Raw genomic sequence first — 22,149 nt, 5'->3', positions numbered from 1 at the left:
ATACAAATTAAAGGAGATTAGTTATTATGGAACATTACATTCAAAAACTAAGAAATTTAAATAATTTGAATTTGAATAATTATACTGAATTATTTCAAAAATTCATTTTTTATAGAGTACCAACTGGGTGAAAACAGTAAACAGCATACCAATTAGAAACAGTTTGTCATTAGTTACCATTACCTTAACAAACAAATAAGCAGTAAGTTTAAATAATTCTAATGACTTATATTTAATTCACTCCAAAATTCATTTTTATAGTGTACAAACTGGGTGAGAAGGCCTCCAAATTACATACAATTGATGGGAAATTTGTCATTCGCTTATTTATCTATTTTTATCTTAGTCAACTCTGCTCGTTTTCACCTTTTCTTTGTTTTGTTTTTTTTTCTCTTCCATCATCAATCAGGACCCAATCAACCTCCGATGTTAGCTGAATACAGGGAGAGCCTGTCATGAAAAGCAAGCACCCCCCTTATCACCCACCCTTGCGCAGGTGCCCAGCTCAGTCCACTCTAGGTGAAAATGCCAGTAAGAGTTTTGCGTTTCTGCCTCTTCCTCGCTGCCCTCCACATGAGGTGCGTTCCCGGCGGGGCATTGGATGAAGCGCCCTTCGAGTTGAAGGATTTATCCCGAGCTCCTGCGTTTTCTCCTCACAAAAAGGCGCCACAGTTTATGTTGGGACTGTTTAACGCCGTGTCCGTGGACCACGGGACGCACAAAAGCCAGAAGGAGATACTAGAAGGGAACACGGTGCGCAGTTTCCAGGATAAAGGTGAGCAGAAGCACCATTATAAGAACTTTATATTTGTCTGTAAATCTGTGAAATGCAATGGAACACTTGTTTATTTAAATTACAAATTTTGCGATAAAAGGCACAGATGCCATTGCGTAAATTTTACCATAAAAGGCCAAATTACGCACGGACTTGTCTTTCTTGAACAAAGTTTCGCTTAACGTGTCTCTACTGTATCCTGTCGTCTGCAGGACACACTGGGCAGAGGGTGCACTTTTTCAACTTGTCCTCCCTGGGCAGAGAGGAGAAAATGATCAAAGCTGAATTCCGCTGGTTCCGAAAGAAACAGACGTTCTACCTCGGGAACTCTCACGGCCCTCATTTCTATAAGGTAACCCGCCTCTAACAATACCATTTTTTATTTATGTTTTTGTATATCAGATTAGTCCTTTTAAGTTAAGTCCGTATTTGATATTGGAGCTAAATCTGCTAAATATAATTGACAAGATTTTTATTTGATATGCAGTAAATTCTACCTACCTCTGATATATATGAAGCATATATGTCTGCTAGTGTAGCATATATTTCTGCTAGTACATCCACTGAAAAATCTAATCTTATAAGATAAACAAAAAACACAAAAGTTCAAAATCTACAGAAGCTTGCTGTTCACAGAGGGTTGTATCAAATCGTATATATGAAATGTTAAGTGAAAGGAAAAAGTGTGCCAGAAAAAGGAGCACAAGCAACGGGAATATGTAAATGCTTGAGAGGATTGTGAGGTAAATTTCATTGAACAGTTATAGAGAAATTTACAAGACATGGACCACATCTGGAATCAGTGCTTTAAGAACCACAACACGGATACATAAACAGGACTAGAGACAATGTCAGAAGAGTCTTAACTTGGCTTTTTCATCTTTGTTGCATTTGGTTTGGAAATCAAGCTCTTAGAGTCTGGAGAAAGAGTGGAAAGACACAGAATATAAGTGGCTTGAGGTCCAGTCTGATATGGAAGCAAATCGTTACCATATTTCAAATGAAAAAGCATTTCAGAAATGCTTTTTCATTTTAAGAATGTGGCTGCATTGTTTGACTCATAAATGAAATTAGTTATCAATAATCCTATTTGCATTTTAATTTTCTTCTTCAAGACTGCTCATTCTTTCACTTAATTAAAATGAAAAAGAAAAAGACATTTGAGATTTATTTTTCAAAATGTACCCCAGCAAATAGATACCAAAATTCAATTTGAAATGTAAAATTTGAAAATGAAAAAGCATTTCCAGAAATGCTTTTTCATTTTAAGAATGTGGCTGCATTGTTTGACCCATAAATAAAATTAGTAATCAATCATCCTATTTGCATTTGCATTTTCTTCTTCATGACTGCACATTTTATGCCATAATCAAAAAGAAAACAAAGCAGACATTGCTTTTTCGTTTTCGTGGTCTGCCCGCAAAGTACTGCCCAGAACTCGAAAACGAAAAAGCATTCCGAGCTGCGGGCGCAGAAGAGTGATGTCAGCAGCCGCTCTTCCTCAGCTCCCTGCTGACCGAGCTACCCATCTTGTTCGATGGGAGGCGCTGTGCACGTCTGCATTGCATTACATTGCAAACGTGCCGAGAAATTGGTTGAATTGCAGCAGGGCCGAGCTCAATTTGTGGCAGTGGCAGGCAGAACTGGTAGTTCCGGTGGCAGGCTGTGGCATCCTTGTGGCAGACTTATGGCCTGGGACATCCAGCGTGTTTTTAAGCTTTTATTTATATTTTTCTTTGAGTGACGATTCAGAATAGCCGCTCATGCTCTATAATAAACCGGCTGTTTGTGCAATAAATCGTCATCCTTTCAACACAAACACATAGTGCTATTTATTTTCCATGTCAAGTAAATACAATCACCTTATGTTATGGGTCTAAAGCTGTTTATTAAATAATAATCAATAATGAAATCATTATTTAAAGGTAACAGGCTATAACAATAATGACATCCCATTTGCCGATAATCAGCATCAGCTTCCACAAAAACAGCGGCAACCGCATTGGCAAGCTTTTACGGCCGGTCTGCCACCTTCTGGCATCCTCGCGGAATCCCGTGCCACCATGCGGCAAGCTGTGGCAGTTCCGGTGGCAGCTTCGGTGGCAGGCTGTGGCGGAACTGGCACAGCCTGCCACCGAAGCTGCCACCGGAACTGTGGAGCTGTGGCGGAACTACCAGTTCTGCTTGCCACTGCCACAAATTGAGCTCGGCCCTGCTGCAATTCAATCAATTTCTCAGCACGTTTGCAATGTAATGCAATGCAGACGTGCACAGCGCCTCCCACCGAACAAGATGGGTAGCTCGGTCAGCAGGGAGCTGAGGAAGAGCAGCTGCTCACGTCACTCTTCTGCGCCCGCAGCTCGGAATGCTTTTTCGTTTTCGAGTTCTGGGCAGTATTTTGCGGGCAGACCACGAAAACGAAAAAGCAATGTCTGCTTTGTTTTCTTTTTGATTATGGCATAAAATGTGCAGTCATGAAGAAGAAAATGCAAATGCAAATAGGATGATTGATTACTAATTGTATTTATGGGTTAAATAACGCAGCCACATTCTTAAAATGAAAAAGCATTTCTGGAAATGCTTTTTCATTTTCAAATTTTACATTTCAAATTGAATTTTGGTATTTATTTGCTGGGGCATATTTTAAAAAATAAATCTCAAATGTCTTTTTCATTTTAATTTAGTGAAGGAATGAGCAGTCTTGAAGAAGAAAATTAAAATGCAAATAGGATGATTGATTACTAATTTCATTTATGAGTCAAACAATGCAGCCACATTCTTAAAATGAAAAAGCATTTCTGGAAATGCTTTTTCATTTTCAAATTTTACATTTCAAATTGAATTTTGGTATCTATTTGCTGGGGTACATTTTGAAAAATAAATCTCAAATGTCTTTTTCTTTTTCATTTTAATTAAGTGAAAGAATGAGCAGTCTTGAAGAAGAAAATTAAAATGCAAATAGGATTATTGATTACTAATTTCATTTATGAGTCAAACAATGCAGCCACATTCTTAAAATGAAAAAGCATTTCTGAAAATGCTTTTTCATTTGAAATATGGTAACGATTTGCTTCCATAGTCTGAAGCTTCCATAGTGATGATTTTAGGAGTCATATCACCTCCTAATGTTGGTCCTCTGTGTTTTACAAAGTCAGCACAGTGGTCTAATGTTAAGTTTTAGAGCACTTCTCTGCTAAAGAGCTTTATGAAGATGCCTAAACCCCATACAGAATCAAAGGATTTTTATCAAGTGAAAGATGAGAGACACCACTGCATACATTCTAGATGAGTTAAAGGGCACTTTCAAAGCAACCTGGGCTTCCATTACACCTCAGCAGAGCCACAAGTTGATCACTTTCCATGCCAGGTTGCATTGATGCTGTAATATATGCCAAAGGAGTCCCGAAAAACTCCTGAGTCCATATATGGACATCCTTTTCAGTAAACTGAAAAGTAAGTCAATATATATAGTAATAATATAGTAAGTCAATATTGACAAAACAAACACTTGAAATGTATTTACTGAGTGCTGAATGAATCTATATAACATGAGTTTCAGTTTTGGAAGTGAACTAGGGAAATACACTATTTTTTGAATGTTATTCTAACTTATTGAGATGTATGAATGCAGAGGTCAACTGCTTCCACTCATCTTGTATTCTTGTTAACATGTTGTGGATTGTTTAGTCAGCCAACATTATTGTGTTTCCTTGTCCAGGTGGATGTATATGAGGTGCTGGACAGCAGAGTAAAACCACAGAGAGGAAACCTCATCACCTCCAGGCTGGTGACTTCGCATACACAAGGATGGGAAGTGTTCAATGTCACTCACATGGTAACAAAAAAGTTTACAGCTTTAGGTTTTCATGATCATTATTAAAATGTTGATTAATTACTGATCTAGATTTATAGTGAGACATTAAGTCTCGGGTCACTCAGCCTGAATTAGACCAATCTTGCTTTGAATCTCAGGTATCTAAATGGATCCAGAATAGTGAGGAGCATGGCATCCTGGTGGTGATAACATTTCTCCATGGTGACTGCATAACGTCTGGATCCAAGCAGCTTGAGTTGACAGATGCAAGCGCCTACCTGGTCATATTCTCAGACGATCGTAGGACTGAAGCAAACCAGTCAAACCTAGGTAAGCCGATGTGGAGTGCTATACATGTGCACAATCAACCTGATACCTTTCACCTCTGTTTAGGCTGATTGTGTCCATCTTACTACAGGACAACCTACAGCAGCAGCCCCTGAGCCTGAGGACCATATCAACAGGAGGAGACGTTCATCCTTAGAGTTCCCTCCCCGTGGTCGTTCACAGTCCTGCCGGCGGGTCCCCCTCTTCGTCGACTTTGAAGAGATCGGCTGGTCAGGCTGGATCATCTCTCCTCGCGGCTACAACGCCTACCACTGCAAAGGTTCCTGTCCGTTTCCGTTGGGAGTAGGCCTTAGGGCCACCAACCACGCCACAGTGCGCTCCATCATGCACACGCTCAAGCTTCCTGGGGAGGACGTGGGAGCCCCCTGCTGCGTGCCCGACAGACTGCAGTCAATCAGCTTGTTGTATTTTGACGATGACGAGAATGTGGTTTTGAAGCAGTATGATGACATGGTGGCGTTAAGCTGCGGCTGTCACTGACTATGTTTGGCTCCTGCACTCTTAAAGACTGAGGCATAGAGAGGAGGTGAAGGGAATGGAGTCGCTCAGCTGATTAGACTATGTTTCCCTGTATATGTTTAAATAATGATTTATTTTAAGAAATAAAAAGGATTCCTTGACTATTAACTGAAACATTTTTTGGTGTTGTGAAAAACGGATGGCTGTTGAGTGGGCGTGTTATTCAACACAGGTCCGCAGGCCTTGTATGTCCACTTTAGGGTCGACTGAAATTATAGGATTCAAAATGGTGTTATAAACTACATTGAAATAATAATAACCATCGAATCTTATGTTGAAATTACAGTTTTACAGCAGAGAAGCCTAAAACATTACTACCACAAACTTTACAATATTTTACTGAGGTTTTATGTGATTGACCAACACAAAAGAGTGAATAACTACGAAGTGGTAAGAGAAGGGTACATTAATTAGTATTTTTTTTGACAAATAAAAATCTGCATTTGTATTTAGCCCCCTTTAATCTGATACCCCTCAATAGAATCCAAGGAAACCGACTGCTTTAGAAATCACCTAGTTATTTAGGAACCACCTTTGTGAACATTAAGTATAAATACAGCTAAGAATCTGTTGAAAGCTCTTTGGAAACTTCACAAAGCAGACTTATAAGGGCTAGAAGAAATCCACCGTGGAAAGAACCATTCGTAGTTTCCCTCTAGTGATAGTAGGGGTCACAACAAACATGTGGAAGAAGGGGCTATGGGCAGATGAGACTAAAATTAAACTTTTTAGCCCACAAGAAAAATGCTAATGTGTAGGTACACTAACATGGCACATAACCTTGAATACAGTACCCCAGCAGTGACACATTGTGGTGGCAGCATCCTACTGTGGGAATGGAACACGTGAATACTTTTGCAATGCACTGTATTATAATGTTTAATCCCCCATTAACCATGAACATCTATAGCACACTATGAACAGGGTTACTCTTATTAATGTATTACATAAATAAAGCAATTTGTCAGCAACAACATCATCTTTATCATGTTATGCACTTACACATTGTTTATACATCTGTTCCACCTATGTTCTTTGCAGAGAAGGAGCGATTTGACATAATTTCTTAAAGGAAGTGGCTGTTATTTGTTTCTTTGTGGATCTTATTTAAAATGAATAATCACCGATCAAAGGTGATTTATTGTATACAGTTTTAATTGTCACAGGTTTCAGTTTCAATGCTGCATTTGATGGAAACATGTTTACCACTATGTAGTCTAACAATAAAAGAGAAGACATTTTAAATGTACAACATGTGTAGGTTTTTGATAGTTTGTATATTGTTTGTTTAAACAGAGCAGGTGTGTTAATACCAGAAGAGTATGTCTTTAATTCAATTCAATTCAATTCAGTTTTATTTATATAGCACCAATTCACAACACATGTTGTCTCAAGGCACTTCACAACAGTCAGGTACATACATTCCAATTAATCCTAACAATTGAACAGTGCAGTCGGAGTTAACTTTTTTTTCAAATTGGATAAAACGTTTTTCTATCTAAGGAAACCCAGCAGATTGCATCCAGTCAGTGACTTGCAAAAGTCACTCCTCCTGGATGAGCATGTAGAGACAGTGGACAGTCACTGGCATTGACTTTGCAGCAATCCCTCATACTGAGCATGCATGTAGCGACAGCGGAGAGGAAAAACTCCCTTTTAACAGGAAGAAACCTCCAGCAGAACCAGGCTCAGTGTGAGCGGCCATCTGCCACGACCGACTGGGGGTTTGAGAGAACACATTTTGGACAGCACGGTAGAGTCATGGCATCCTGCACAACAGAATACCTGCACACACCAATGCACAAAGCAAATAAAAAAATAAAAAATGAAGGACAATCCTATATTTGTCTCTATGTTAAAAGTAACATGGCATTGTACTTGTTCAGTGATGTTACTTCCTAATATTGTTATTCCTAAAATTGTAAAAAAAAAAAAAAAACCCAGTCAAAAAATCACAAATGTTGATTTACCTGAATTATAATCTAATTGCAAACCATAATATTTATAATCATCTTCAGTTAACTTTGCTAAACAATCTTCTGATGATGAAGAATGGTATTAAGCTTGAAATAAAGAGTCCAGCTGAACTCTGTTAACAACAGTTGTTTATTTCATTGGAATGGATCACAGACACAAGACAGCCCTGTTTGACTCAAGCTGAGAAAAATGCAAATGCAAAAATCTTGCACCAGTTCTTCTGCGCATCTGAAGAAAAAATGTGAATGCAATAATATCAGCTCATGCTTTTCCAATTATAACTGGAATTTGTAATGTTTGCAACACATTTAGCAGATGGTTATTTGAACCATCTGCAAAATGCAGAATATCTTACAATGTTTTTTGTGTGGATATTACCAGTAAAAATCAATAGTGTATAACTTACTTATTTCTTTTTAAGTTACTCATGGATTCAAGTACATTTAATGAGGAAGGATTTTAGCTTAACAGGTGAAAATAGAAAGGCAACAAAATTAATATATAAGAAAACAAAACCCACAATACCTGAAAAGTAGTGAAGATTTATTACTACCCCTGTGCTACTATAGCATATAACAAACTGCCAGCATTTACAAAAAAAAATAAACAATTCCCATTAAACCATGTCTTCTCTGTTTAAACTTAAATATATTATTTACATCAATCATATCCTTCCTAGATTTTGCTCATTTTAACATCAATTTATATTTTTTACAGCAATGATCATTCCACAAATCTGTATTTCTTCTAAATTTGTACTTAACCTAGATTCATTCCTCTACAGAAGTGCTGCCGTGGCTGAAGCACGGTTCAAAAACTAGGACACCTTCTGTGCTGCATTAGCAAAAATTCAGTTCAACCAAAACAAAAACAAAAAAAGACATGAGCAAAAGAAGAAAAAAAGCTCTAAGAACATCCAAAGGGAAATAATTGACATTGTAACAGTGCATTGGGGTGTACTTGGCATTTCTAGGCATATTTGTGTGGTGTGTTTTTCCGGTAAATCCTTTTTTATCCTATTTTTTAATTCAAACTTTAAACAATTGATAATCAATTGATAATCAAATAAACTGTTAAATAAACAATGAATGTTGCAACTTTTTAGCTAAAGCCTGGAAACTGGAAACCAAAAATAAAAGTTAGGATCAGTTGAAAAAGGCTAAACCATGACAGAACATCACAAGACAAACTCCTGGAATACAACAGCCACCACAATGTAGTGAAACAAAGTGCCCATCAGCAGGGACAGTCCAACTCTTCTGTGCCCAAGAACTCCGCTAACATCAGTTCATGTTGACCGTAAGCAGGCTCTAAATATGGATGTTCCTCTTTAATGTGCACTTGCCTTGTCCTTTTCTGGATCCTTTGCTCTAACCCATTTGGTTCCACATGAGCTGCTTGGATGGTGGCTTTCTGAGCCATGGGGGACAGAGGGACTGGCACAAAACTGTGGTAAACAACCAATGGGGAAGTCAAGACCTCTACGTGGGGAGCTGAAGGAACACCACCATCTGGTGGCTGGACTGGCAGCTGGACATAGCTTCCTGTCCCAGGATCAAAGAAGGTTTTTGTCTTGACTTGAACTGGCAGGTCAACAAAGAAGTACTGCCCTGAGTCTGGATCCTGGAGGAGCTTTCGTTGAGTCATAGAGATGGACTGCGCAAGGACAGCATGCTCCATGCTTGACTGACGAAAAAACTGGCTTGTGTGGCTGGACTGTCGGGCAAGAGGTGGTATCTCAGTACTGCATGCGTCGATACTTTGGCTTCTTCTCAGGGGGCGGGCTCTGCTTGGCTTCTCTTTGGCTCTGCTTCTCTGTTGAAGCTCTTGCATTATGGATTTCTCAATGCGCTTGGTCCTGGGTTCAAGCTTCTCACTGACTGGCAGATCAGCACTAAGCCTGCGTTCTTCTTTACCTCCCAGGTACCTATCAATGCTCAGTGATCGATTAAAAGGCCTGTCTGACATGGGCCGCTCACTAACATGAGTTTTGTATACTGGCACATTACTGATGACACTGTCACTGTTATAGTCTCTGTGTTCAGCATTTTCTCGAGCATGTCTGTCAGTGCTGCGACCTTGTCTTTCTGATGCTAGATTGAGTCGTTCTTCTGTTCTTGCGGTATTGCCTTCCACTGAATCTTGACTCTGTCTCCGAGTCCTGTGGACGTCATTTTGATTGTGGTTCTCTTTGTGGCATTCACGCTGGGGATGGCTGTCATTGCTGTGGTGATTTGCATTATGACGATTTCCATCTTTGTGTTTTTTTTCACTATTCCTGCCAGCTTTAGCACTGCCACTGCTTTTCTGCTCTGATTTATCACTCCTTGTTTTTTCTGCTCTGTTTTTGCTGCTGCTTTGAGATGACTTTTGAGATGACTTCTGGGACTCTACCTTCTTCATCCTTCTGTTTGTCAGTTTGATGGCTTTTTGAACTGCTTTTTCAGATTTTGGTAAGACTGCTGGAGGCCTGGGCAGCTCAGTTTGGCTGTCAATACCACTGCAAATGAATCCTGATTGTTCTCTGATGTCCTTTGTCTTTTCACTCTCTACTACAACTTTAGCATTTGTTGCTGAGTCATAGTCTGGGTCAGCAGTACTAGTTGGTAAGCTCTCTATGCCTTCAGATGATGGGGTCATCCTAAGAAAAGTTTCTTCCTCCTGTGCAATTAATAGAGAACTTCCAACTTCAGATGTTTTGGGATATTCGTTTTGGATGTTTGAGGGTACCAGCGAAAACACTGGTGATTCGTTTGTACTAAATATTTCTTTACGTTTAAAGATATCAGTCGGAGTTATTTCTGGATTTTCCTTTGTCTGATGTAACTCTTTGTCTATTTTCTCTGATCCATTCATACTGCCTTTCGGAGACCAGAGTAGTACAGGCTTCTTTGTCTTACTATTAAAACTGTTGTCTTTAATTTTAAACAAAGCGGGGATTCCCAAAGTTGGGGAAAAAGTACTAGATGATGATGTTGAATTGTTTTCTTCATTACCATCTCTTTCGTATGTGAGGACATTCTTTTTATCTATGTTGTTTGCATATTGTAGCTCTGGTTGATTTTGGGTAAATTTTAACCGCTGCTTTATGGCCTCTAGCTTGCTTTCTTGATCACCTAAACAGCAGTATTCCACCTCTGCTCCATTCAAATTACTTTGTGAAACAGTCTGTCCTAGTTCATTAACCTGCTCCACCTCTGCTGGCGAGTTCCCTAAAGAGTGGAAGATATTTGACTCATTCTCTGTGGTTTTGTGTATAGTACTTTCCACAGAGAAGTAGGAGGACTTTGAGGACAAGCTGGCTTGATCAGGTGGGCTCTGTGCAACACTAACACCTTTTACTAGTAGCAAAGGTGACACAATGTTTCTGGGAATTTCACGTTGTTCTTCAGCATCCATATCTATATCTTCATTAGTTTTTTTAAAAGGTTCTTTTTCTGGTTTGAAGTTCTTGATCATGTCGTCATCTTGCTTAAACAAATGATCTGGTTTTAAAGGGGCTTTTCGTTTCACCTTGCAGGTTTCCTGAATGTTAGCATGACTTTCAGCTGTGGCTTCTCTTTTTGGACTTGTGTTTATCATTAAATTGTTAACCAACCCATATGCAAATGCATCTGCTGAAGAACTTAGTTTTAAACAAGTATTTTTAACCTCATCCTGCCTCTCTTTATGAGGAGTTTCACACTGACTGAGTAAAGCTTCTTCAGTATCAGCAATTACATATATTTCAGAGCCTGTCTTGATTTCACACAATTGCCCTTCACTGTTTTCAAAATGTTCTTTTTTACCATAGAATATGTCACCCACTGCATCTTTGTCATTGGCTGCACTCCAGCCTCTTCTACTAACTCCTTTTTTGCTTCTTGGTGGAACAGGTGGAGCATCCAACCTTTTTTCTTCCCTTACATTTATGACGTTTTCCTCACTGTCTTTATACACCTGTTCTGCTGTTTCTGGCAAACTGATCTCTTGAATATGAGTATGATTATCAGCTAACTTTTCTGTCACAACTTTAGCTTTTAACAGTGAATTCTGCTTATTGCCCATTGTGTCGATACCAGGTAGTGCTACCCTACTGATCAATCTGTGGGTGTCAGCCAGTCTAGGTTGAGTTTGCGAAACTCTCGAGTCACCTATTCTCTGTTTTAGGTTTTTCTCTTTAAGTGGAGAAGTCCTGTTATTGTTTTCTTCATTCTGTTTTATCTTACAGTGTTTATTATCTTTTTGAACTTCCTGTGACCATGTTTTACAACTTTCATCTTCAGATGGTAGAACTGCATCCTGCTCTGTGAATGTACTCCTTCTCCTCTCCCGCTCTGAGATAATCTCCTCAAGTGCCATTTTAGCTTTGTCATAATTATCGTTTAGAAGTGCTTTGTTCACAATGACATTACTGTCTAGCTTTGCGAAGACCTCCTGCTTGCTCTGCTCTTTCTCAGCAAATATTTTTCTCTTTGCCAATGTGTTTCCTTTCATCGATAGCATGCCTCTTTTTATATTGCGAAGCTCCCTAGAGATTAAATAGTTTTTAGCCTTTGCCTCCTCGTCAATGTTAAAAACCTCCAGTTTGCTTTTCACATTCTCAAGCAGGCAATCACCAAGTCGTGCTCTTTCTAGCTCTTTCAAAGCCTGCAAATCATGGAAAATGTGCTCACTTTCTCTTATATCTCCTTTTGACTTTATTTCAACATCTGTCTCCATTTCTTTATTCACTTTCATAATGCTTTCCTTGTACTCCTTTGCTTGCTCGTCATCTTTCAGTGTGTATCCCTGATGTTTGATAAAATTATTCTGTCTGGATGACAATAAATGTTTATGTTTGCCTTGTTGTTGTACAGATTCACATTCTTTAGTTGGTAAATCTGATATTGCAACTACTAAATCACCATTAGAGGCTTTGTCAGCGTAATGCCTTTGCTGCTTGTCAAGATACAAGCAGAACTCTAGATCTGATTTAGCTAAATTTCTTTTTGGTACTGGTGGAGGTTCTTTGTCTTCATTGCTATTTTTACCAACCAGTGTTGCATTAGATGGTATATTTTGCAATAAACCATAGTTGTTTTCTGTTACCCAACTACCCCTTCTGCTTTCAAATGGTTCTTTTGAAATTCTGTGATCCATTTCTTTCTGCCTCATTATGTCTGCATCTGGTATCGGCTTGCTGTTGCCGTCTGAATGACTTGCTGATCGAGCTTTATTTTTGGCCACATTAATTGCTTCCTTTGCTGCTCCGATTACATTTGTTGTACTAATGGTTTGGCCACCTGTGTTGTTTTCCTGGGGAGCCTGCTGAACTGCAAAGTCCTTTTTGTCTTTCAACAGCCTATCAATTTTCTCTGGGAAATTTGGCAGTGTTTCCCCTCCCGTTGATGCCTCGTCTATTTCTAGTGTGTGGGGTGAAATTATGGGTGAATAATCTTTGATGACATTTAAATTACTTGGTGAAAGCCCTACGTTTATTGGCAGTGGATTTAGAGAAATTTCTCTGTTTTTTGTAACAATCGTTACATCAGTTTTAGTAGAAGTGTTGTTGCCAATAGGTACTTGAAGATATTTCAGATCACTGTCAACAAGATTGGCTTTCTTGTACAAATTCAGAGATGGATAGTTTAGCTTTTTTGTAATTGGACTCCTATTCTTCTTTGAAGGTACAAATGGTAAAATTGAGTTCTCCTCTCCAAGATTGCTATTGCCAGCATCACATTTAGTCTGCAGTAAATTTGACAACAAATAATCAATTGATACAAGCTTGTCACTGCCATGTGTTGTAAGATCAACATTTGATGGGGATACAATATGTTCTAAAACAGGACTGCTAATTGTCGGTCCATCTTTTGAAATGGCAGGTGTACTTATGCCAGAGCCACAACCCTCGGAAGGAGGATGATTTACATTATCTGAGGGTGGAGATTGGATGTCCCCTTCAGAAAGCTCTAGACTTTTGAATTTATGTGGGCTGTATCGACTCTTCACCCTTTTCCTGTTGTCTTTCAAGTTGAAGAGGATGCTAGATGCAAGAGATTTGTACGTTTCTCGCTTGACCGGAGGATCAGGAGTTACTTTGGCCTCAGAATGAGGCCTGCTCAGAAGGTCAAGGATGGAGGGTGAGATAACCTCTTGGAGGATTTCTGATGTCTCTGTTGGCTGTCTAGAGAGAATTACAGGAGTCATCAGCTGACAGATGCTGAATGGTGTAGAGGCCAAAGAGCTGACTTCCCGAATTGCCTTAACTTCCACAGATTTAACATCTTTTTTGGCCACCAAAATGTTTTCATCCGATGGTTTTGAATTACTTTCTTGAGGTCGTTTTCCAAGTTGATTTGCTGGAATTGCACTTTTTGCCCTGGGCCCATTTCGCCTCCACGGGGCAGCATTCTTATCCCCTCCATCTGAAGAGCACCTTTTCTGAGCCAGAGGAGCAGCGGGCTTTGGCAGGGCCTTGCAAGGAGGAGGGTCTGGGGTGGGTTCAAGAACTCTTGTGGCAGAAGACTCAACTGCTTCTTTCTGGTATGACTGTACCTCCCCTGTATGCAAAATTTCTTTTGTATGTGCCTCAGTCAGCTCCTTGTAAAAGGGCAAGTCGTACCATTTATGAACATTGTCAGCAGAGATAATATTGGTGACCATGTTGTCTTGGCCAAAGGAATACCGGTTCAAATCTGTCCATGTTTGAAAAGGACTAAACTCGCTGTGGAGGAAAAAGTTTTTGATGTTGAGTTTTCTCAGTTTTACTGTGGATTTACCATTTTTATTTTTTGTCAGTTTCCCAGACGGAAAGCTGGCATTATTGCATTTTTTATTAGGACCAATGCCAGACTGATGGTGTTTATTGTTCTTGTATTGTCTGTTGGCAAGACTTGTGCGATAATCAGAGGAGAATTCTGAAAGCTCTCTTTCTATGCTGCGAAGTGCTGATTTATCCCATGATTCACCATTAGAGTCTGTCATACCTCCATTTCTTTCCTCTGTGGTACTGAGTACCTTCAGGAAGGATGACATGTGGGATATATTGTCCTGTTGCTGCTGTATCCAGGGCTGATCATCGCTTTTATCGGGTTTGGGTTGTCCTGCTTTTTTAGATTCCTTATATGGATTCTTTTTAAAGGGCTCCCCTGCCAAAGGCTTGAGGCAGCTGTATGGCGAGTATCCATACAAAAAGTCGTCATTAAACACCGCATCATCCCCAATGCAGAGACTACGAAAGGCCCTGTCAGTCAAGGTGCTGACCTCCCGATCCGTCTCGTCCATGAACAGGTCCGTGAAGCCGTTGGGGAATCGATGGTGTAGCATGTTTCCCGTCCGATGGTTTATGTGTCGCTTTTCCACGCAGCTCATGGTGTCGGCAAGTTTTTTGCTATTTTTTCAACAGTCTTGTGTCCTCTGTTGCTACTTCAGCTTAGTGCATGCTTCCCTCCCAGCTTACACCATCAGTGAGCTCTCAGGATCTGTCTTTCCCCTACAAACAAGCCAGAATAATCAAAGTCATAAATCACTTAGTCCTATAGTGTGGGCAGTTAGAACCTCAAAAAACTCACATAATAAACCAAGCAGGTATTACATTATGACCAGCACTGAATGTGATTCACAGTAGCTCACCAGCCTTTGCTTCCCACATACATCAATGAGCCTGCAGTCTGGTTCATCACTGATTCTTTCATCCTTTCACTTTTGATAGATTCTTACCACTGCAGACTGGAAACACTCTGCAAGGGCTTCAGTTTTCGAGATACTCTGACCCAGCCAGCTATCACATTTTGGCCCTTGTTAAACACACTTAAGCCCATAGACTTAACCATTTTACTGCTTCTAAGCCATATTGCAATGCTTGATCATACGACTTAGTTTTATTAAAAGAATTAAAGAGATTTGAACTGTTGTTGTACTAATGACCTTTATGTACACAGCACGTGGTGGCTTGGAGCATGCTGGAGCTATGCAGGCAGCAGACAAACACTTCAGAGCATGCACTTGGCTATTTTAAGCAATGTGTGCTTCAAGCTGTTAGCATCAACAGCAGTGATGTTTTGCTTCATTTACAGGTAAAATATAACATGAAAATTTTACGTTAACTTGGTTCATGTGTGACTTCAATAAGAACAACACAGTTCCATCCCTTACATACAATTTTCTTCATATGTAGGGATTAAATCCGGGAAGCTAACATGCAGGCTGTTGCAAACACTTGCACATCTATTACAATTCTGAGCAGCTACAGTATAGTATGTGGCACTGGAAAGAAGGCACAATCAATTTCAAATCTCAGTCTACCTCAGCAACAGCTGCTCTACTGTATCTTGCTCCAGCCACTCTGAGTTCTCAGAATAGTTCAGTAACCCATTTATACCACATGACCTGAGAGCCTGCCACTGACATAAAACCTTCAGCCACTCATGCAACAAGCTCCTAAAAGAAAATAAGTTTGACCAAAGACAAAATAAAATTTTCTTTAGTCAGTGGATCTGACTGTTTGAGAAGAATACAAGAGTTAAAACTGAAAGTAATACCATGTCTAGGAATGTTCATATTTATGGTTAAGGATGGCTTGATTAAAAGTGGGTAATCAAGACACATTATTGTTGAACTAATAATACTTGCTTTTATAACTTTGCATGCTAAGATTTATTCATGGTGCTCTGTTTACATTGTTATCAGTAAGAATTCTCAAGCCAGAAGTAATAATATGTTTTTTTTTTTAAGAGTGAGTTTGTAGAAAAGTGGATACATCTTTAGATCAGTGCAAAGCTAACAAAGCTAACAAATGAAACACCCCTAATTTTTTTCTGGATTTTGCCTTAAAAAACTCAAACTAAAATGTTGAGATCTCTCTGATGCAACTCTATTTTTGTAGAGATAAGACTGTTTGTTGTTGTTTTCTCAGCCATATGAGTGGTGGTAGGCTAGTTTAATATGATTTCAACAAACAAATCTAACATAAAACGTGTAAACACTTAGGGCACAATATTCAAAGATCAAAACTTTTAAAACAGACTGTTATTATATGCCTATGTTACATCTGTCGCTTTCTCAGCTGAACGGGAAAGTGATACAAGGCAGACAGTCTGACAATCAGACTGATTTAGTTGTTTAAGTTGGTGTGATCTGGGGGTTTTCCAGCCCACTGAAGTATTTGGAAATGATCACATTCAAATCACAGCTAGATACAGGCAGCAATCCTAGCAGAACTTTAGTGTGGCAACATGTCAGCTGAAAAAAAACTGCAACAAACTTAACATTGGTCTCTTGTGAAGGTTGACCTTTCATATTCATAAATTTTTTTTGTAGCCCATTGATCTGCACATTTTCAATTTAAATTGTTTTAAAAGACTAATCAGGTAAAACGGTGAATCTCTTAGACTAGCTTTTACATTTTAACTGCTCTGGAACTGTCCAGACTGCGAAAGAAAAACGAACTTAAAAACAATCACTTGGTAAATTGTAGTAATTTATTATTTGGTCATACAGCACTGTGTACCATGGAGAAAAACATTTTTGGAGTGGTTTCAATTGCTAAAATTAATTCAAACAGAGTGTCCATCTTGTTAGCAGTTAGCATTCCACCGCTCTGAAGTTGTTTGACCTAAGTAAACAGCAACAAGCTTAACAACAGTCTCTTGTTTAATGAAGTCATTTTACATTTAATAATATGGTGTTGTACCACATAGAAATAACATTCTTGGTTAGAGTTGTCATCTCAAACAAAGTCAATCTACATTTTTATACAGTTAAGGGAAGTATTACCAATAAAAACTTCACTTTAGAATATCCCACAGTCTTAACCAAGTAAAACTCTCAAGCGATTATTGACTGCACTGTATCTAAAAGCAGACTTACTGCATATTTTGGCTTTCCAGGACCTCTTGGTTGCCAACAATCTTCTAGCTCTCATAACTTGAGATCAGTTAGAACCCACGGTACTTTCCCAGCATCTGCTTTTTTATTTATACTCAAGAATTGATGTAGTCCAGCTAACTGTACAGTCAAAAGATTCAAACTATCAAGTGTAAATCTTCATTTTCCCTCTAGATGTTTTACTACCGGTGAAAAGTACATGACGGTATGTTTGTTTGTTTAGTTATTTAATAGTAAGACATGAATGCTAACCCAAAAATGTAAACTTTCACTGTCACATATTGCGTTTAAGGTCACTTATCACATTTTCAAATTAATAATGAAACCACAATGCTTTCTTACCTTGGTGTCATGCTCAGAGTGAGAAGTCTAAATGCTCTACACAGTATATGGTTAAGAACAAATCCCTAGAGTTAAGTCCAGCGATCCAGAGCAGCACCTGTAGAGAATATATCAGTTAGTAGTTGTTCATCAGTAACATTTTCTAAAGATTTCTGTTTAAGATAAAAAAGAAAAAAAAACTCACCTAAGCCAGCCAGTCAAGCCCCTGGATTCATGTACAAATGCACTGGTGTGGCCGGCCTGCTCAGAGCGAGCTCTTAAGGTACCAAAATAGACACACAAGTCAGCGTGGCCAAACTGAGCAGCAACACAGGACCCAGCTTGATTCCTCTCATTGAAATAACCAGTTGGTGTCAAGTGGCAGGTCAAGACAGGCTAGCCAGGGTGAAACAGACACTGTCATTGGTTATTTTTGTAACCAAGCATTCAGATCTGATTGGCTCATGGATCGATCTTCTCTCTGTCTGGCACCTTTGAAGACAAGACAAGATCCTATTGTCAGAGAAGAGGGGGGACTGACTAGTTTGGACATTACATAGTGGCTGGGGGTGAACTTACCTGGTTACAACAGTGGCTTATATTTGGCAGCCACTTTATATTGCCCGAGTCATTCAGAAACGAGTCTCCAGTATAGCACATTGCCTCACAAAAGGCTAGGTTAGGCTTTCTGGATGCCGACATCTGCTGACTGACATGACAAAGCACGGTTGGACTCATTCATGTTGCTCAAGCTCTGTTTACAAGGACATGATGTGGAAATGTGTGACCAGGTAGTCTAGTTTTAGGACTGATGCAGCTGTTGTTGCTGTGAGATTATGCTGAAACTTCAGGGATAGGGTGGGGGCGTTTTGTTTACCATGTGCTTCATGGAAAAATAATACATGAGATTTATGTCATGGATGATCCCCATGTAATCCAGAGCTCTACTGTGTTGTTCCACATAGGTTTTAAAGCTATTACCTGCTACCTCTACATGTACAGCAGAAGAGTAGCTTGTCCTCTCTGTTCTATTTCTTAACATTTTATTCCTGCAAGAATAATGTGCAAACACTACCACTGTTGCTTCAACCTCAGTAAATGATACATGAATAAATTCTCATGTTTTTGCCATCAGCAATACATGTTAAAGTATCTTTTTGAAGCATCTAATCTTGTTACGATAACAGACCACACCTTATCCTGTCCCAAAAAAGCATTTGCACAGTAGTTTTAGGAATTTCTACCTTTCTGTTGCCAAAATAACATTGGTGAACTCTCTGGGTAAATAATATGGACGAAAACTTACTGCCAACAGTTCAATATCTGGACTGCAGAGATGACACTTCACAGTAGCATGTCCTGGATTACACCATCTGTTGTTCACAAGTACTCCCAGTCCACCTCCTTTACATTTGCCGTTCCTCCTTAAATCTCTGTCTGCTCGTATGGTTAAAAAGCCCGGCAGAGAGACGCTGGAGTCGGGGATATGATCCTGCAGCCATGTCTCAGTAAAACACATGATACTGCATGCCCGGTACTCTGGCTGGGTCCTTTGTAGGGCTTGGAGTTCATCCAACTTGTTTCCCAACGATCTCACATTGCCATCAAAATCGACGGAAGAAATGGTTTGAACTTCCTTCTTCTCTCTCTTCTCTTAGCTCCTGCTCTGCATCCACGGTGTCTCCTTTTCAACTCTTCAGGGATTTGGGGTTGTAGCTGAAGTATTATTTGAGCTTTTGAGATATTAATCAGCTGCTCCCGGTTGTAAGAAACAACCCCGTTGCCATGGCAATGCATCATAACAAATGTCCAAAAATAGAAAGTATTAAGAAAAATCCACTCTACAGAAATTACAAAGTCCCAAAAAGGACATCATTTGCAGCTTTGTTTTTTGGTTTCGGGGCTTCATGAATGGCTGTTTTTCTGCTATTCAGCAGGGAACGTCCGTTCTGTGACAGTGTGTGCCCTAAATAAAGCACTTCCTTTTTACAAAACTGCAGCTTGTCTCTTGAGGCCTTGTGGCCTGTTTGGTGTAGGTGCTTTAACACAGTAATTGTGGCCTCTTCACAGTGTTTTTCTGTGTCTGATGCTACTAAAATGTCATCCACATATAGCAGAACTTGACTGTGTTCTGGTATTATGCAGGTGCTCATTGAGTATCTTAATGCCTGTGTATATACATGTGGGCTTTCACTGAAACCTTGTGGAAGCCTAGCATAGGTTTATTGCTTCCTTTAAATGGAAAACCAAACAAATGCTGTGACTCTTCATGCAGTGGTACTGTGTCTGCAGACTTTAGCAGATTTTTCTTTTTTTTTTTTTTACATAAAGAGCAAGATTCAAAACATTTTCAAAAGGCAGGTTGTGGGAGAATGTAGACAAAACTGCTTATTGATTGACAAAATAACATTTAAGCACACAATCACCATATTAAAGGCTCTACTTCTAGAGAATCACTAAACTTCTGGGGGCCGGTTTTGGCCCGCGGACCTTGAGTTTGACACATGCAGGGTAGAGTTACAATCTTTATCAGATCTTTCAGCAGAGACAGGCTTCTGCTGTTTGCAGACGTTTTATCTTTGTTTTCAGGCAGCTGCATCTCTTTGTCAAGGTCGTTTCACAGAGCTGAAATTTAACTTCTCTCAAAGAGGAGAGAATCAAGAATGCACACAATCTGAGCCAATATGGAAATATTTCCCTGTAAAATGAATCTTTTGCATTTTATCATGGTATCATTGGTAGTATAACACCATTATAATTTGGGGCTACTTTGGTATTCTAAACTGGGATGGGTGGTGGTCCACCCCCCTTATTTGTTTTCAGTTAAGCTGAAAGTTTCTGTTTTTTTTTTTTTTTTCTGTGCTTTTCTTAAGGCCTCAGTATTACGGCTATGTTAAAGACTGCTCTTGTTGGGTTTTTTTTAATTCATCTTTTTGTTTTAATCTGTTTATCAACTGTGTGCACTCAGGGACTGAAAGGTCCCCTTTGAAATTATAATCTAGCAAGGTTTTTTATTGTCTCTTGAATCTTTTGAATGCATAATCTCCAGTTTAAGATCCCCGTGTAGTTTTAGGATTTCAGTGATAATTAAGTTACCTGAAAATCCATATTTTTTATGCCATCGTGTACATATTTCTTCAGCAACCTTTCACATAATTTTCCATAAACTTTACATTCCTTTTAAATCAGAGCTTTTGCTCTGTCTCTTCCCCATTGTTCTTTGTTATTTTTCTTCAAACTATGAATGTCCCGAATAGAAGGTCACTGACATGAGATCACAGAGAGGACATTAACATGCCCTTCTGCTGCGGCTATCCCGCAGCGGTGTTAATTTTCAGGGATGAAACCCGTCCTGTATCTCGTAGTGATCGTCAGTACGTAATTTTATTCGGGCAAGAGAAAACACAGGATTAGCAGAATCCTGCTATGATTCTCTTAATATGCTTAGTCCTCCATATACACACAACACAGTCATACAGTTAGTATTTTAAGTACTTTGTAATTTTTCTAAGTTAACTTAGTGTATTTTATGAGTTCAATTTATTCCATTCTTTTTACTTTTATAGTGCTTATTCTATTCCCTTGCAGGGGAATAACCCTTAGTCGTTTTATTTGACACCATTCCTGGCGGGGTCCTACCTAATTTATCGCTATTCCCTTCACGGTGGAATAAAATCTTCCCAATGTAGTGTCCTTAACGGCGACACACTACCAACGACTTTTTCTTATCTTATGTATTGTATTTTACAACTGTCTCACCTCAGAGTTGACTTCTTGGTGACTCTCTGGATTCTGTGAGAGTCACCCCGCGCCGAGGAAGGCGATAGCCCACTGGCCAAGCGTGAATTCACACGCCTGGGCTTTCAGCCACTCCGGCTAATGGAGGCTGTGCAGCAGTGCTTCGACGTCAGGCTTCCCCCACGGATCCCAGAGTCACTGTTAAAGCAAAGAGAATAAGGTTATTGAATTAATCCGGCTACGAAGGACCAAGTTAATTGTTAGGTATTATTAAGTCAACTCAGAGGCAAGAACGATACAGAGTCAGTTTTACTTGCAGCAAGGGTAGCTCACTTTGTAGTGCAGACTACAAAGTTTTGACACCTTATCTCTTTATTTATATGCACAGTTCAACAGACAGTTCAGACAGGGTGTGTGTGTGTATGTGTGTGTGTGTGTGTGAGGCTGAGAAGAGGCTGGTTCTCACAGAATGTGATTCAGCCTCTGGTGTGTGTGTGTGTGTGTGTGTGTGTGTGTGTGTGTGTGTGTGTGTGTGTGTGTGTGTGTGTGTGTGCGTGCTCCTGTCTTGGCATCACAGTGAGAACCATTTTCCTGATTTCACCATCACATTGAGGACCGTTTGTACCAAAGTGAAGACATTTTGCTGGTCCTCACGACCTATTTTGCTAACGGTTAGGTTTAGGACTAAGGTGTGAATTGAGTTTAGGTTAAGGTTAGGGTTAGGCATGCACTGGTAATAGTTAGGTTTAGGGTTATTGTCAAGGTTAGGGCATAGAAAGGGTTGAAAATGACTGAAAATCAATGGAAG

General features: G+C 39.5%; 2 protein-coding genes across 4 annotated transcripts in view; one reads left to right on the top strand and one right to left on the bottom strand.

Annotated features, from left to right (window-relative positions):
• The window catches only part of LOC124875579, a 51,034-nt gene extending 32,960 nt beyond the window's left edge, over window positions 1-18,074 (bottom strand). For 2 of the 3 annotated variants that reach the window (XR_007040067.1, XR_007040066.1), the window contains exons 1-2: window positions 17,809-18,074; window positions 17,625-17,721 (exon numbers count right to left, since the gene is read on the bottom strand). Coding sequence is in view for 1 of the 3 variants with exons in the window: in XM_047377815.1 (XP_047233771.1) it covers window positions 8,670-14,768 (6,099 nt within the window). In the remaining 2 variants the exon portion in view is untranslated. Of the gene's footprint in view, window positions 1-7,543; window positions 14,890-17,624; window positions 17,722-17,808 lie in introns of those variants that run through there. The other variant, XM_047377815.1, reaches the window with a different exon arrangement.
• LOC124875580 (bone morphogenetic protein 2-like) lies at window positions 437-5,548 on the top strand. The gene is made up of 5 exons (XM_047377816.1): window positions 437-775; window positions 988-1,127; window positions 4,494-4,610; window positions 4,748-4,919; window positions 5,008-5,548. Exons 1-5 carry the CDS (start codon window positions 526-528, stop codon window positions 5,415-5,417), a joined length of 1,089 nt encoding a protein of 362 aa, XP_047233772.1. The 5' UTR covers window positions 437-525; the 3' UTR covers window positions 5,418-5,548.
• Window positions 18,075-22,149: the final 4,075 nt, after the last annotated feature.

This window comes from Girardinichthys multiradiatus, chromosome 10, assembly GCF_021462225.1.
Source record: "Girardinichthys multiradiatus isolate DD_20200921_A chromosome 10, DD_fGirMul_XY1, whole genome shotgun sequence".
Lineage (NCBI taxonomy): Eukaryota > Metazoa > Chordata > Actinopteri > Cyprinodontiformes > Goodeidae > Girardinichthys > Girardinichthys multiradiatus.
This window is presented reverse-complemented; position numbering and strand designations above follow the sequence as displayed.